At 41.7% G+C, this 17,913-nt stretch overlaps 1 protein-coding gene and 1 long non-coding RNA gene across 3 annotated transcripts in view; one reads left to right on the forward strand and one right to left on the reverse strand.

Moving 5' to 3' along the window:
• Window positions 1-255: 255 nt before the first annotated feature.
• LOC117084288 lies at window positions 256-2,881 on the reverse strand. The gene is made up of 3 exons (XR_004437390.1): window positions 2,632-2,881; window positions 1,874-2,048; window positions 256-1,780 (listed from the first exon to the last, which is right to left on the reverse strand). It is a non-coding gene; the product is annotated as an uncharacterized LOC117084288 (long non-coding RNA).
• A 106-nt stretch (window positions 2,882-2,987) lies between these two features.
• The window catches only part of TGFBR2 (transforming growth factor beta receptor 2), an 86,831-nt gene continuing 71,905 nt past the window's right edge, over window positions 2,988-17,913 (forward strand). Inside the window, exon 1 of one of the 2 annotated variants that reach the window (XM_033212880.1) lies at window positions 2,988-3,463. In XM_033212880.1, coding sequence (XP_033068771.1) covers window positions 3,370-3,463 — 94 coding nt within the window. In that variant the 5' untranslated portion in view covers window positions 2,988-3,369. The remainder of the gene's footprint in view (window positions 3,464-17,913) is intronic. The other variant, XM_033212881.1, reaches the window with a different exon arrangement.

Genomic DNA, 17,913 nt, shown 5'->3' on the forward strand with positions numbered 1-17,913 from the left:
ATCATGACCATTTTTTTTCTTTTTCTTTTTTCTATTTTTTGTTTCTGAGACAGGGTCTCACTCTGTCTTCTAGGCTGAAGTGCAGTGGCACAATCATGGCTCACTGCAACCTCAGTCTCCTGGGCTCAAGTGATCCTCCCACCTCAGCCTCCTGAGTAGTTGGCACTATAGATACATGCCAACATGCCTGGCTAATTTTTTATTTTATTTTTAGTAAAGATGAAGTCTCGCTATGTTGTTTAGGCTGGTCTTGAACTCCTGGGCTCAAGTAATCCTCCTGTCTAGGCCTTCCAAAGTGCTGGGATTACAGGTGTGGACCACTGCACCCAGTCTGATGAATTTTTAAAATTATCAAACTGCAATATGCTGAGTTTACATCTCTATTATTTCTATTATGATGATTTTCAAAAGGCTAGCTTGCATTGGCAATGCTGAATTCTGATTCTTCTCAATTTCACAGAAGATTGAAGATTAAATCAGAAATGTTAAGGGCAAACAAAATTAAAATCAACATTAATGGTGTATGATGACAAAGATCACTAGTTAAACATTCCACCATGGATTCAAATGCCTAGCCTCTAACAATGTAAAACATCTGTCTTTGCGATAATTAGGGAAAACAAAGCCTTTGGAATATATTGAACATTTATTTGCCACATTGTGTTTTGAGGAGAAAGAAAGTACATGTATGCTGTCCGGAGGAACTTGGGCAAATGTAGGAAAAAAAAAAAAAAAAGAAGAAAGAAACCCACATACTTCTCCATTCTTAAGAAAAGGAAGTAGTGGTGACATCATTCTCGGCTAAAATGTAGGCTGTTTATATCTCATATATTAGGTAACAATGTTTTCTCCAGAGTTATGAAGCAACTAGAACAATCAAGTACAATTTTCTTCTAAATCTTTATTGCCTGATTCATTCATTCATCCAATAAATATTTATTAAACATCGATTATGTGTTAGATGCTTTGGGACACAATAGTAAGTGGAGGGAAAGATATATAATACCTTCCCTCAAGAAATTTGGAGTTGAGTGGAGGATAGGAATAGAAATTAAAGAATGACACAAATAATTATAAAGTTACAGCTGTTAAAAGAAAGGCATATGGTGCCAAGAGAACCTATAATAAAAGATCTACTCATGGAGGTCAGTGAAAGCTTGCCCATCAAAGAAGTTATCATTCAATCCACGAAGACCAGGAGTTGGCTGGGTGAAGAAGAAAAGGTCAGAGGAAGGAAGTCCATACTGGGGAAGGAAGGCTCTGTGCATAAAGAGTAGGGGGATTACAGAGGCACATTCAGGAAATTTGGAGAAGGCTTTCAGCAAGCAAGGAGAAACCACGTGAAAGTTTACAGGAGAGGTGGGGGCTTGAAGGCACATTCAAGGATCTGGTTTTTATCTTCTCTTTATCTCAAGAGCAGTGGGACGCCATTAAACGGTTTTAATCAGAGGGTTGGTATAACCAGTTTTGTATTTTGAAAAACTGAATTCAGCTCTCATTTGAGAAACTGAGTGAAAGAGCCCAGAATAGCCATGGCTGAGGGTGACTGGTGGGAGACTCCTACTCAAGCCATGGCAGTGGCATGGGCTGGTGGCAGGGGAGGAAACAGGGAGAAGAAGATTTGGAACTCAATCTTCCTCCATTGACAAAGTCACTCCAGCTTTGGCAAGGCAATTAATTGATGGGAAAGAAGATGCCTAGCCCTCCTGATTTCACTGTATTTTCTGCATCTTAAACATGAGTGCTAGGAAGTGGTAGAACATCCAGAGGCAGCTGGGTGCTACGTGGAGCAAGAGTTAAAATTCCAGGATGAAGCACATGAACTCTTAGAATGACAGATTTTGGGAGCTGGGTTTGGGGGAGTGCTATTTACCTTTATTCCCTGGAGACTCTGGCACAAACCCTTGCCTCTGCAATCTTTCTCTCAGGTAAAGGAATTCATTAAACGAATTGCTGGAAGCTTTACTGACCAGAGGGCTGTACAGAATCCTATCTTTGAGAGCAGGAAGTAGGTTGATCACATAGTTTATTATCCAATCAGGACATATCTGAAAGAGAAAATGGGTTCTATTAATATTTAAACTACAGAACATGCACACCGGGAATGTCTTGGGCAAATCTGGTTGCCCTAGCAAGAAAGGAAATTTGAAAGTTTATACTGTTTTGCTCCCATGTTACCCCTTTTGCACATGAGAGGCTAAGTATTCTCTTCACCTGCATTAAGGGAATAAAAGCACACGCATTCAGGTGACTCCCAAGTCACTTTTAATTTTACAATTTCTGCTATACTCTATACATTGTGAAAATTACATTTCCCACCATTATCACTTCGTGATAGGTGATCATTTACAATTACTCACTGACTCAGTCCCGGGAAGAGGCAGTGTGAAATGGGAGGCTCTATCCAGGTGCTCATTAGAAATGCAGAATCTCCGCCTGCCTCCTAGACCTACTGAATTAGAATCTGCATTTTCTAACAAGATTCCCAGGTGATCAATAAGTACATTAAAACTTGAGAAAAACTTCTAGACTTCGATCTAAAGAAAAACATTTTACCACTTGACAGTGTATGCACATACATACATGCATATAGACACAACCGAAGCACAAGTTTAATGAAGTACAATTTACCGTTACTATTTTATTTGGGACAGAAATGTGCTCACGACTCAATAGATTTGAGTATTCACTCCTGGATCTCAACGTGTAATTTGAAAATGCATCTCTAAAGCACCTAGGAGCAATCTGAAGAAAGCTGAGGGGAAGCGGCAGATGTTCTGATCTACCAGGGAAAACGTGGACGTTTTCTGTTGTTACTTTGTGAACTGCGTGCACTTAGTCACTCTTGTGTAAATACTTGGAGCGAGGAACTCCTGAGTGGTGTGGGAGGGCGGTGAGGGGCAACTGAAAGTCGGCCAAAGCGCTCGGAGGGGCTGGTCTAGGAAACATGATTGGCAGCTACGAGAGAGCTAGGGGCTGGACGTCGAGGAGAGGGAGAAGGCTCTCGGGCGGAGAGAGGTCCTGCCCAGCTGTTGGCGAGGAGTTTCCTGTTTCCCCCGCAGCGCTGAGTTGAAGTTGAGTGAGTCACTCGCGCGCACGGAGCGACGACACCCCCGCGCGTGCACCCGCTCGGGACAGGAGCCGGCCTCCTGTGCAGCTTCCCTCGGCCGCCGGGGGCCTCCCCGCGCCTCGCCGGCCTCCAGGCCCCCTCCTGGCTGGCGAGCGGGCGCCACATCTGGCCCGCACATCTGCGCGGCCGGCCCGGCGCGGGGTCCGGAGAGGGCGCGGCGCGGAGACGCAGCCAGGGGTCCGGGAAGGCGCCGTCCGCTGCGCTCGGGGCTCGGTCTATGACGAGCAGCGGGGTCTGCCATGGGTCGGGGGCTGCTCAGGGGCCTGTGGCCGCTGCACATCGTCTTGTGGACGCGTATCGCCAGCACGATCCCACCGCACGTTCAGAAGTCGGGTGAGTGGTCCCCAGCCTCGGCTCGGCGGGGCGCCGGGGGTCTTCCTGGGGTCCCCGCCTCTCCGCTGCGCTTGACAGTCGGGCCCGGCAACCCGGCGCCCGGGCGGAAACGAGGAAAGTTTCCTCCGCGGCACTCAAGCAGCTCGACTCCCGTAGCTGCAGGGATGTGTGAGTTTTTCTTGAAAAAAAGATGGAAAGTTCACTTGCAAGGGGCGCGGGGCACGTTTGGTCCCCTTTGTGCGAGCAGGAAAGGCGTTGTGTTGGCCGCGTTCGAGGCGAGCCCCCACCCCCGGAAAGGGAAGTTTGAGAAGTTGGTTATCTGAAGGCGGCCGGGGAGCAGCGGCCCGGGGCGGCAGCCTGAGCTGCCAAAGCAGCCAGCACACCTGGGCCACTCAGCCCGTGGGGATGCCGCGTGCCCACCCAGCTCTTTCTGAGCCACCCGTTCAAAAGGCCAGCTCCTCAGTCCTTAGCTCCTGGACACGGCCACGCTTTCCCTCAGGCCGGCTTCTTGGCCCGGAGTTTTTGGATACAAGTTTCAAGAAAATAAGCGATTTCCAAAAGAAAGTTAGCTGGCTCCACTGACACCTTGGCATGGATGGGTAGGGAGTGGAGATGCTCAGGTGAAACCGAGAATCCCTCACTGAATGCCCTAGGGGCTGTAGATTTTGCCTGGAACAAGACAGTCCTGTCTTCAGGGAGTTGATAGTTCTATGCAATTATCGTTTGTTGGAAACCGAAGGGTTAAAACTACCTAGGCTAACCACCTGATCGTTGTGTCTGAAGGTTTTTAAGGAAAAAAAAAATCTATCTATCTATCTATCTATCTATCTATCTATCTATCTATCTGCATGCAGGAATGGGGGTTCTTAATGATTTGTTATGGAAAGTGTAAAACACCTGAGACTTCAAAAGTTAGATTTTTTTTTTGAGAGGAGTCTCATTCTGTCACCAGGCTGGAGTGCAGTGGTGCAATCTTGGCTCACTGCAACCTTTGCCTTCTGGGTTCAAGAGATTCTCCTGCCTCAGCCTCCCGAGTAGCTGGGGTTACAGGCGCGTGCCACCACACCCAGCTAATTTTTGTGTTTTTAGTAGAGACGGGGTTTCACCATATTGGTCAGTATGGTCTCGATCTCTTGATCTCGTGATCCGCCCACCTTGGCCTCCCAAAGTGCTGGGATTACAGGCGTGAGCCACCGCACCTGGCCAAAAGTTAGACTTTTTGCAGCTATGATCCAAATAACAGTATCTGCAGCTGTGGTCTGGGTAACCGAGTATTTGGGCAAGTCATAGAGCTTTTTCTGGGCCTTAGTTTCCTCATCTGTAAAATGGCAAGGTTGAATCTGCGTAATTTTACGTCATCTTAATGTTTAACATCTTAACGTGCTGTGGTCCTCACCTCCTTTCCCCTAGCTCTTCTGGTGACTTGCAGATGACCCATGTAGACTTTGGATGAAATATAGAGGAGTTGACAGTCCACATCAGCCTGAGGCACTCTTTTTATTTATCCAGGGACATGGGCAGATTTACCTTTTGGTTTCTCTAGAAAAAACGCGCATCACGGTCAGTTGTAAATTTCAGAGTATTTGAAGTGGATTGGGAACTTTTTAAAAATTATGGCATACATTGAAGGTGGCATGGAGATGGAAGTTTTTAATCTAATTAGGAAGAGGCACTATTGCAAGCAAAAACTCTTAACACACATTTGAGTCCTATGGTTTTAATAAACTCTTAGTGTTTCGTTCTTGGTGTTTTTCCTGCATTGCAGTACCAGAATGTTCAGTTGTCTCCCATTTTCCTCCAGACTCTTAAACTTAAGTTATATTTTGCTAATAAATATTTAAAATGGCTCCCTTAATTTTCTGTGGATGTTAAAAATCATTAAAACTTTTGTTCCAGATTATAAAAGAACGAAATTAGCAGGCCCTGATGTTGTTAGTTAGGTTCTGTTTACAAGGATAAGATTTATGATTTGCAAATTCCAGACCCAGTAGTTCATGAGTCACTTTCATTTCATCAATATACACACTTTTAAACAATTAGCATAAAAGCCTGGTGGCTTTTTATTTGGGTATTTAGACAGTTTAACAAGGCCCACAGATTTCCTATTTTTATAGAATTGAAGTTTCAAAATGGTTGAATTAATGAATATTTTGAATTTGTATTCATTTGATTCAAATTAAATTTTAAAAGTTGGCCGAAGGTTGAAGATAGATATATTGAAGATGAGAAACCTAATTCTACTTACATTTTCATTTTTCATGTAAGGAAATGGTTTCAGAATTTTTCTAACATAACTGGTAAACTGAAAACATTTTTTGCAAAGTATCTTGATGCAAGATAATATATGAGGGAATGAGATTGTTTAATAAACAACAGGCTCCTTTTACGTCACATAGAAAAGCCCCAAAATCTGTCTTCTGTTTAGTAGCCTCTGTACTTCTGTTTAGTAGTATGCAAAGGATTTAAATATAAGAACAAGTTTCACTAAGAAATAGAAAGTTTCTTAGTTTTTAACTTAGTAGATTCACTCTTCTTAAACGATCAAAATTAAGAAATGACTCTTTGGGGGAAAACTGTAAAGTGTACAATAGCTCTTCAGGTCTGAAAAATAAGAGACTTTTCAGGTTCCTAAAAGTAGATTCTTATTGAGGACAAATAATTTGTAAAAGTGTCATAGGGATACAGGTTCTTCAGATCTCTTTAATAACCTGTTTTATTTTGTCAGGGTAAGAGACTAGACATCATTAGGCCCCAAATCTTTGGTCTACTTGTGCTTTTTTTCACCCTCATAAAAATACATTTTTACCTTTAGGCCACTCCCTTTAACAGCATCTTATTTTTAATGAGTTATGTTTTATACAAAATACTAATCACATTTTGAACTCATGCCTTCTTTTCAATGTAGCAATCCCTAAAGATGACTGTTGTCTGTGTAGTCAACATAACTACTACATGTTTTCTATTCAATTATGAACATGACCTTTTAATTTTTTCAGTAAGGTTAGTTTTTAATTCTGGATCTCATTGATATCGTTGCAAAAAGTGGGCATTTTTTTCTTGTACCTTTTCAACCATATTTGTTGAGTATCTCTTGCCAGGCAGGACGCTCAGACCTGGGACACCATCTCAGATGAATAAGACAGACCTGGTCTTTGCCTTCATTGAATTTAACAGCTGGGAGCATGTTATATGTAAAGAAAAGGATACATGTTTTAACTCTTTATATTTGAAAGCATAATGGAATACTGGTGTTTTATTTTCTATACCTCATTTTCAAAAGCCTCATTTGTTGTTGTTGTATGCAGTAGGAGGATGTGAATGTTGAATGTTTCCTTTTAGGTCCCATTGAATGTATTTTTGAATCAATTTATTCTCACTTTCCTATCCCTGCCTTATCACAGAGCCCCCGTTGGGCAGCCTTTAATTGCATTCTCCATTCCATAGGCATCATGATGGACCCGATGCGTTCATTTAGTGTTCTTTTGAGGATAGGCTGGTGGTAGAAGAGTGTAGGGTATAAATTTTGGAATCAGGCCGTCCTGGGTTCCAAACCCACTTCCCGTTTACTGGCTGTGTAGCCTGTTGTAGTTACTTTACCTACTGGTCATCCCTGGTCTCCTTTGTAAAATGAGGATTATGGAGTTATGGTGAGGATTAAATAAAATATTGTTTTAAAGTATTGGACATGGTGCCTGCAACACAGTAAATGCTGAATAAATATCAGCTTCTGTTATTACTGTTAACTCCTTAATTGGTCTTACCAAGGGCCTCCGACGTGGTTCCCATTTGACTCTGCTGCTTCACATCCCACCACAGCCCACACTTTCCCAGTCTGTTGGTGTCACTACACATACACACGATGTGAGCAATTTAGGCAGCTGTGCCTTTGTTCAGGATGTCTGGAACTCCTGCTACCCTGCTAATTTTCACTCATTTTTTAAGACGTAGTTCAAGTGTCATCTTCTTGAGGAAACCTGCATTGAATGCCCCAGTTTGAGGTAAATATCTCCTATGAGATACAGACCTCTCACTTAGCTGGTAACGATACCAAGCCAAAGTTATATCTTTTCGTAACTCTCTTGCCCCATTAGGCCTTTAATCATCTCAATCTTATTCAGTTCTCTATCTCCGGGGTCTCTGGCAGTGCCTGACACATCATTTAGCACCCAGGAAGTGCTGAGCTGAGCCTCCACTTCATCCTACTGTATCTAGTGCAACTGAGGTCGAGCATTTAACTAAGCAGTGACTTGTTTATTAGGTGTTTGGTCCGAATAGTAAAATCTTTACTTTCAGTTCAAATAGTTTTAGTTCTGATCACAATAAGCAATTTGACTGTTTTTGAAGTATGGAATTGGTTCTTGTGTTCTCATGAAATATGGAAAAAGATGTTTCAACTTCTGACAAACATGATGGAAAGTTTTCATGCAATTCCTTTAGCCATACATTTTGAACTAGTATAGGGCCTTGAAAGCCACTGCAAAACTTTAAATAAAGTCACCAGAGAAATTATCCAGTAGGTACTGATACCTCTTTTGTTTTTTTTTCTAGAAGGGTGTTGGAAAGAGAATTTTATTAGGAATGAAGTGCTAAAATCTGAATTTAGTTTTTAAGTTTCTTTTTTCATCGGGTTTTATGTTTTGGTTTGTAAGGGTAAAGCAGCGTTAGTTGAAGGGAAGTGTGGTCCTGTAGCCACCACTGCCTACCCTAGAGTAGCGTGGATATTATTTAGGTCTGATGCAAACCACCGAAGCAGTTTTAAATAGGGTGCAGGGGAAACATGCTTCCTGGCTACAGCATGGCATTATTTGGCCAAGTTCCACATAAAAGCATAACTCTGTTACCTTGTCAGCTTCTACCCTCCAGGTCCTTATGTACAGCTTCAGCAGATTTAAGTTACGATTTTCAGTAGAACAGATAGGCATTTGCAGCAAGAATGCTCACCGCTTATTTTGCACTCTCTACTTTCCTGGTAATATTTTGCTCCACAGGTACCTGTTGCTTGTGACTGAGGCAAGATAATGACTCGTACTTCTTTGGCATGCCAAAAGGGTTTGGAATGCTGCGCGGGCAAATTGGCTCATCTCAGGGAGAAGTCAGGGAGAAGGAAGAGAAAGAGAATTAACATTTGAGAACCTACCCTGAGCCAACCACATGACGTTACGTATCTAATTTAATCCTAGGAAGAAATCTCCAAGATAAGTTGTATTATCTTTATTTTATAGATGGAAAGATGGATCCTGCTCAGGGTCTCTCTGGAGGTTTGCCTGGGTGCGTGTATGTGTGTGTGGCCCAGGTTTCTCATGCTTGTGTGCTGCTAGGTTCTTTTTTGTGGTCTCTGTGTGTGTATGTGTGTGGGGGGAGGGAGGCTGAAGAGGGGTGAATGGATATCGCGTTTGAGAGAGGGGAAGCTTACCATCTAATGTCATCAGCTCAGTGCTCCTGATTTAATTGATTTGCTTTGCTTGCATGATCTGCCTCCTTCCTGACTACATTTGTACCACAGAAAATCAAGATAAGGCAGAGTTTCTTTGCATAAGGAAACTCTACAACCCGCAGTTTGACAATGGTGCCTTAGTGGTAGGACTCATGGTGGGTGACCTGTGGTTTGGCCACTTATAGCAGTTGGACATACCCCATTTGCAAAGATGTGTATTGTAAACCCCAAATTCCAAGCGTGTAGTACAGTCATTTGTGTACAGTCAATTGTGTACAACTGCTGATGAGGGCAAGAAGAGCCAACTTTGTCCAACATAACAAAGATTGGGACAGTTTGACTTTTTTTTTTTTTTTTGAGACGGAGTCTCGCTCTGTCGCCCAGGCTGGAGTGCAGTGGCGCGATCTCCACTCACTGCAAGCTCTGCTTCCCGGGTTCACACCCTTCGCCTGCCTCAGCCTCCTGAGTAGCTGACACTACAGGCGCCCGGCTAATTTTTTGTATTTTTTGTAGAGACGGGATTTCACCGTGTTGGCCAGAATGGTCTCAATCTCCTGACCTCATGATCCGCCCGCCTTGGCCTCCCAAAGTGCTGGGATTACAGGCGTGAGCCACCGAGCCCGGCCCAGTTTGGCTTTTGAAGGGGACAATTTGAAAACTTATAGGGGGTTAAGATTCTCTTCCTCGCCCATTACATCAGGATTACTTCTGCCTTTTACTTGCCAGTCAGCTTTTTAGGTCTTAGCACTCAACAAGGAGCAACTGTCCTCTTGGGTGTAGTCAATGTAGTCTACTTATGGCCTCCTGCTTAGACTCTTAAGGGTTCCCTGGCATCTGTGTTTTGTTGATAGGTTTGAAGCTATCATCATTAGATGAGATTTAGTTTCAGGGCCCGTACCTATAACTGGGGAGATTCTATCTGGGAAAGGTCAAGACATGCAACTCTTTTTTTTTTCTTCTTCTCTTTTCTGAGGGAATATTTTCCTCCAAATTTTTTCAGCTCTACAACTAAAATATAGACCTAGTATATGAACACAACTGGCCACTGTCCTGGGCCTTAGATGGTACTCTGCTGTCATTCTTCTCTGGTCAGAGCCATGCCTATGGGGTGAGGTGACTTTTGGGCCTTCCAGTCTTACTCTCTTTTCATTTTTAGACCATGGTTTGGTTACCTGGGAACCCAAATTCACTGCCCAGAAGGCCCTGAACTGGTATCTGCACTTTGCATGGATCCTTGAAGCCATCTTCCTGGAGGCCATCAATTGCTACTGGTTGTGCCATCTCTGCCTGAGGGTCGGTCAAGGGATAGCTCTGTGTGTGTGTGTGTGTGTGTGTGTGTGTACGTGCGTGCGTGCGCGCGTGTATGTGTGAGAGAGAGAGAGCTTGGGTGTCCACATATCACAAGGCCCCTCTTGAGGTAGGATGCAGCAGGCAGGGGAGAGCAAGGCAAATTCATTACCAGGGCTTAGGATGATGTCTGTCTTCAAACCACCCATTTCTGAGGAAGGACTATGAATATTGTAGGAGTTCTAAAGTTGTACTTGGTCTTCCAAGACATTGAAAAGATATATTTGTCAGTCAAGGTAGACGGATGAAACCTATTTTATTGAGCAGTTCGCCAGCTTGATTTGTAACTTTAAATGTTTTCACTTATGGTATATGGGCCTCTATTTGCTCACTTGCCTTGGGCCTTCCCATGTTGAGGATGGGTCTGCAGCAGCAACATTCCTTTGCAGAGATGTTGGGTAGAAATTAGTTTTGGTTAATGGTATCATGTTTTTCCCTGGAACAGACAGCGTTGAACATTAAAGAAAAAGATAAGAGTTACTCTGTAGACATAGTGCTGTATTTCCTTTGGGAAATGTAGTTTTTCTTAGTTTGTGTTGTCCTGAAGTGAACTTTAGCTCTATACTTTTTTTCTTTGTCTTTTATTTATTTATTTTTATTTTTAGATTTCCTAGTGCTCTAGTTGCATTTCTTCTGTGTATTGAGAGACCACCAGGGCAAGGCAAAGTTTATCTGAATGTTTTTTCCTCCTATTGTAAATATTTTATTTGAACCATCCATGGTTCAAATAAAAAAGAGGCTTGGCTCCTGTCAGGCCTCTTTAAAGAAAACAAGGAAAAAGGCTTCCCAGTGCTTTAGAAGATATAAGATTGTTAAAACTTCGTTTTAGAGAACTAGGGATTTGGCTGAACTAACATGAATGCCTTTGAAAGAAGATACGGGTTGGGTGCATATTTTCAGTATGTGCTGCAGCAGCTCTTTATTAAAGTGTGAATCATTACAAAGTCTTCATTTCCTATGGGGTGATAATACTGCTGCTTTGTGGATGACTACCTGTCATGCCCAAACCCTGCAAACTTTTCTACATAGGGAAATGGAATTGGGCTTATGCCACCTGTCGCTTTTACTCAAGAGACTTCATGGACTGATTTCCCAATAATCATGGTAGCTACCACTTATTGAGGTCTTGCTACTACTTGGATCGTGCTGAGTACTTCAAGTATATTAACCCTCAAAAACAACTTTACAAGGTAGGTTATGTTATGCTTATTATAAATCCTCCAGAGTTAATAAATTTGCCTAAGTCCACCTAGTTAGAAAATGATTAGGCTGGGATTGGAATCAAGATGGTCTGGTTTGGGGATCTCGACTCCTAATTGTTATACTGTACTGAGACTAGTCTGCCTTAATTGACATAAACTACTTGTCCATTATAGCATGGGTGTTGGAAGAGTAGGGGTTAAGAGAAATAATAATATCCAGCATTTTTCTAGTGTTTTAGCATTCTTCATATAGTATCCCACTGGATTTCCTTAGTGTAATACAATAACATATGGTTTATACACCAGGTAGTCAAACATCATGCCTGTCTTGTGATCTCAATGGGAAAATGAAGTATATACCTCAAGTGATACAGTCTTGGCTGAATCATGGAACAATTATGCCATCAGAGAGTTGAGGTATTCTGAGTAAAACAAGCACTTCATTTGAAAGGACTAGGAGACTTCACAGATGCATCAAATATGTTGAGGATATAAATGCCAGGCTCAGGTGGATTTACTGTGAAAAGCTTGAACTTAACCTTCAAGGCTACCTATACTCTGGTATAGGTTCATCTCCTGGCTTTAGGTGAGGCCCTGGAAATGTGGCTAACAAGTGTCATCAAGTCAAACACTATGAAATCTTGCAGTGCCCTGAATCTTACAGCGCACATGTAAAAGAAACCTGATAAAAGTTTTCCAAATTTGGAGTCAATCCGAAAAATTTATATGACATTACCTATAATGAATTATGAAGCTGAAAGGAACTTTTCCAAATTATTCAAGAATAAATTACAAATTCTGATCTACAGTTCTAAAGGGAAGACTGAATGTTTTTTTATTCTCTCAATAGAGAATATTGCAAAATGTTATTGGAAGAGATGATCAAAGAGTATGCAACCAAAAAATATAGGAAAAGTATTTCAGAGGTATGGCAGTTAATAAAAATATTTGTTTTTTAACACTTCATATTTGTAGTATTTATAGCTTTTAAAAATTTGTTGTTTGTATGATACTACTTAAATTTCTTTTTTCCAGAGATGAGATCTAACTCTGTCATTCAGTCTGGAAAGCAGTTGCATGATCATAACTCACTGCAGCCTTGAATTCCTAGGCTCAAGCAATCCTCTAGAGTAGCTTGGACTAAAGGCGTGCACCACCATGACTGGCCAGTTTTTTTTTTTTTTTTTAATTTTTGTGGAGATGGTGTCTTACTATGTACCCAGGCTGGTCTTGAACTCTGAGGCTCAAAGGAACCTTTCCACCTCTGCCTCCCAAAGTGTTAAGATTACAGGTGTAAGCCACTGCACCCGGCCTGTATACTATTTTAATTCTAAATAAATATTCACTTTATTCTTAATTTTGTATTCACTTTATTCTTAATTTTATATTTTTCTTCTTAAAGAGTGTCTCTGAAATTTACAAGTTTCAGATTCCAAAGACCTGAGTCTTTGACGAATGGTAGGATTTGTTTGTTGGTTTAGAAAATAAATGTTAAAAATTGCCTCTTCCTCCTTCCCCCCGTTGCAAACAGAGACTGAAATCTGCATTGTTATTTCACAAAACGAAAATATTTTTCCTCCAGGTTTAGCTAAACCCTTCATCATTTTCCTGCTTTAGAGCCCTGCGCCAAGTAGAAAAGAAGTTGCAAAGATGTAATTATCACAAACCTTCATCTTGGGTGAAAGATAACCTAACTCTGACCCTTAGTTTGAGATTAGACTCTACCTAGGAGACAGCTGGTAAAGAAGGTGTGTTGTACCAGGAATCAAGCTGTCTGGGTGACCAGGCTGGCTTTCTTCCCATTGGGGTTCATTTTCCTTCTATACAGTGACAAGAATAAATAAGATTGCCAGTATATTCTCTTCTGAAACATTTCATTCTTTGTTATCCCTCTACTGTTTTGTTAGTAGAATAAATCATTGAAGTTGAGTTAGAAAATCTTTAGCTAATCAAAATAGAAAACTAACAAAAGTCATAACAGGTCAGAACTGAGAAATACCACAGACTTCCACTGGTGTTCGTTGGAGACGACTATTATTAAAAAAAAGAAAAGAAAAAAAAATAGCTATTTTGAAAATTTCCTACTACAGGTGTCTGAGCGTACATCCTGACTAAATAGCATGTTTACTTCAGCTAGAGCTCACTCCTTCTTGCTAAATAAAAGGCTTACTTGGTTTTGGTGGTAATATTATTTCTCGTTGGTTAATTATGGTGTTTTCATTCTCCCCTTCCTCTGAATTGGTAAAAGTGTCTGTGAAAATTTTTCCTAAGGTAGAAGATTATGAAATGCTTTTGCTATGCCTAGGAGAAGTAAAGCCTAAAGGAGCTTTCATATTTTTGGGGGAAAAAAAGGAAACTTGTCTAGATATAATTAGTGTTCTGTTGCCTTTCAAATATTGCTCTACCATTTTTCTTAAAATATTCTCAGAAAAGACAGAATTTGCAACAGATTGGCAGTTTTCAGACTGCTGTTTTAGGCAGGGGAGTAGCTGCTGCAACCTATAATTGCACTTCTGTAGAGTTTGCAGACAGTTGTTAGCGTAGACTAGGAATCTTTCAACTTTTGCTTTGAGTGACTACCTTGTTACTACATACCAGATTTGCGTCTCATTCTCTAAAGCTCATAGTATTGGGGGGAAAAAAAAGACAATATGATACAATTTGTCCTTCAAGTATGTGAAAAGGAAAAACATCTAATAATAACATTTTATATTCATTATTTTGGAATCCCTTAAATTATATCATTATACAATAATCTAACAATCTCAGTCCCCCCGGGCACTCTTACTTTTATTTTTATAATTTGTATTGTTAGAATACATTTCTATTCTCTTAGGCCTTTGTTCATTCTACATTCTCACTTCTTTGGGAGCCTCATTCCTTCCTGAATATTACATTTTATGACTTATCATATGCACCAAGGCTCAAATCTTGAGCTCCAGCATTCTGACCCTAAAAATGATGGCTTCCTATCATCTTCTGATAACAGCAACTGAAGGTGTTCTAATACCTTGCCGCTCATAGGAGGTCTGACATCACTGAGAATTTATTGGAAATGAGGACTGTGGGTCCTCTCCCCAGACCTACTGCAACAGAATGTGTACTTTCTCAGGGTCCCCAGGTGATTCCTGTACACATTGCAGTTTGAGAAACACTGCTGTAATAGCATTAAAGCATGTTCCAAAGAGTAGCCAAATGATCTGCAGTGGTTTTAGTGGATCACATCAGGCTTGTTTCTGTCAGTAAAGAGAGGAGAATTCGAGGAAGAGTTGCACTTAGTTTTATGAGAGTCTTTTGACTCTTCCTAAGCTGTTTTAACTGTGTGGTAACTATCATAACATGCTAAAGCTAGCAGAAGACAGAAGGCACTGGTAGCAAGTCAATTAAATGAGTCAGTTTTTAACCAGTCTGTTTCCCCAATCATCCTTCATGAGTCTTTCATCCACTGATTGTCCCTCCCTTGACCATGGTGAACTGTAGAATGCAAGGTCCCATTTCTTTTTTCTTTTTCTTTTTCTTTCTTTCTTCTTTTTTTTTTTGAGATGAAGTCTTGCTCTGTTGCCCAGGCTGGAGTGCAGCGGCGCAATCTTGGCTCACTGCAACCTCTGCCTCCTGGGTTCAAGTGATTCTCCTGCTTTAGCCTCCTGAGTAGCTGGGATTAAAGGTGTGTGCCACCACCACCGGCTAACTTTTTTTTTTTTTTTTTGTATTTTTAGTAGAGACGGGGTTTCACCATGTTGGTCAGGCTGGTCTCAAACTCTGACCTCGTGATTGCCCACCCGCCTCCCAAAGTGCTGGAATTACAGGCGTGAGCCATCGCTCCTGGCCCCAAGGACCCATTTCTATACTGAACTCACTGCATTAATCATGTTTACCTCATTAGGCATTTACTCACAGATTGCCTTGACATATGTAGGCCTTAATTCATTCTGGAGCTATTATACCTCAGCATTTCTTAAAATAGGTAGCACTCTGCTCTATACAAAGTAGGTGCCCAATAAATTAATGATTCGATGACAGGTTTTCAGGAAGTGGTTTTACTCTTCAACATCTTTTAATCCTCTTTTGTCTTGAGGAACTTACTTGTCTGATGCTCAGTGAAGACTCAATAAATTTTTCTTGAATTGCTCAACATTTGTTTTTTTTTTTTTTTGAGACGGAGTCTCGCTCTGTCGCCCAGGCTGGAGTGCAGTGGCCGGATCTCAGCTCCCTGCAAGCTCCGCCTCCCGGGTTTACGCCATTCTCCTGCCTCAGCCTCCCGAGTAGCTGGGACTACAGGCGCCCGCCATCTCGCCCGGCTAATTTTTTGTATTTTTTTAGTAGAGACGGGGTTTCACCGTGCTAGCCAGGATGGTCTCGATCTCCTGACCTCGTGATCCGCCTGTCTCGGCCTCCCAAAGTGCTGGGATTACAGGCTTGAGCCACCGCGCCCGGCCTCAACATTTGTTTTAGACTATCCTGAGGGTGCCATTGTAGGCATTTTCATTGATTTGCTTCTTTATTTTAATATCATAAGGCAGCTTTTTGTGCCTTAGTTACTTTTGTCTTCCAGAATTATGGGTCCCTGTCAGTTTTTAATGCTCTTAAGTAACATAGTAGCCACAATAAGCAGTTCTTACAAGCAGTTTCTGATGTTTCCAAGTAATTTTATTTTCTGACTTTTTTTTTCTTTGCCTTTGACATCTGAACTATACTTGGCAAGAAAAAAAAAAAAGAAAACTTTCCATTGCAGCTCATATCTCATGGTGCTTCCTGTTGCATCAACTCTAAAGTTATTCATCAGAAAAGTTATATAAAATGCATAACCATTTGGTTTTATTTTTGCCCTCGAATTATGCGACCATAACACAAACCTGAACTCTTATTTTTGTCATCTGTAAAAATCACCTAATTGGTCACTGCTTATGGACACCCTTTGTTCTTTCTCTGTCGATAACACAGGCATTGCCATCAGTTAAATCTACCCCCGGATGGCATTTTGAATAGTGGACCCCTGCTAGAAAGCCCTCCATGGATTTTATGAATCCTAGGTCATCACATGACCTTCCCTTCCTCTTTGAGCATGGGGGCTGCCTCAGTGTCCCTGGGCTCCTAAGAGAGTGCCTTGTGCCGATGGGACACAGGACCAGTTTGATGACTACATGCACAGATGAAGCCAAACCTCTTGCCCATCATCTATTCCACCCTTCGCATCCCTCATGTCCTGGTTCCACTCGAACCCAGCTGCCTCACACATCCTTTTTGCTTAGAAATTTCCTAGCTTGTGACCATTCTCCACCACCTTCCCCAAGTTTTACCATTCTCTATCTGTGCCCTACAACAGCTCCACCCTTTGAAATAATGCCTGGTCTAAATGTTACTTTTTCTATTGGGCCTTCCTTGATTATCCATCCCACTGCGATTCTTTCTCCTGCACATAGCCTCTCTAACAAGCCTTGCATCGTCATTCATATGACCTTGTTTGCTAAGCTACCTGTGCTATCTCTGTGTGTTTTAAACTCTTTTACTAGAATGAAAACTCTTTGAGGGAGAAACTTCTGTCTGATTTTGCCATAGATCTTAGCACACATTCTCACTAATTCTATTTATGTGTTGTGTTTGTTGCTGTTTGGAATTCATTGCTTTCAAAGGCTGAGGAAACTTGCTTTTAGATCCAAGGCTGGGTGTGCTAATTTTTTTTCTCCGAGATGGCTTACCTCACCACCAAGTGTAAATGTCAATGACTTAAAGCCACCTGTAGCATTGTTTGACAGAACCATAGGCTTGTGGAAAATTTCATATGATCTGCTTTGTGTAAATTGTTCTTTACAGTGGAGACTTGCTCTGTCTGCAGTCTTTAGTTTCTGTGAATTTTGGGGAGCTGTGCTGTGTGGGTGTTAAGGTTGATTTTCCATCCATCACCAGCTCTGCCTTTGATTCATTTATTCTCTCATGTGTGCATCTTTTGCAGAAGGCTCAATGCATTATGACTATAGAGGCCAGACAAAGTCATAAAGTAAATCACACCATCTGACACAGGACAATTTTTTGCCACTCCTGCCTTTCCTCTTTATGAATCAGAGATGATCTCAGTCATTGGGATTCCTGGAATAAGGATGGCTGAAGGGGTCTTGGTGAAATGGAGAGTGCCTGAAGATACTCTTCTACCTACCTGAGGGTAAATAATCCCATATTGCAAAGGTGACCCCAGGTTGTACTTTTTGGAAAGCCCTGTTAAAGTGACACATGCAAAAGAGACTTAAACATGAGGCCTTTCTTACGTGGGCGCTTAATAGGAGTGGGTTTCCAAGGAAGGTCTTGAATTTGGCCTTCAGCCTTCTCCTCCGCCATAGTCTTCATCCAACCTGAATAAACATGCAGTGTAGGTACTACGGGTAGTGGTCTCTTGTGCAAGCACAGCTTCCAGATATGTCATCTGCCTTTCAGCCAGATCATCACCCATATAGCCACTACACCTGGCCAGAATT

This window comes from Trachypithecus francoisi, unplaced genomic scaffold (genome assembly GCF_009764315.1).
Source record: "Trachypithecus francoisi isolate TF-2019V2 unplaced genomic scaffold, Tfra_2.0 Lachesis_group0, whole genome shotgun sequence".
Lineage (NCBI taxonomy): Eukaryota > Metazoa > Chordata > Mammalia > Primates > Cercopithecidae > Trachypithecus > Trachypithecus francoisi.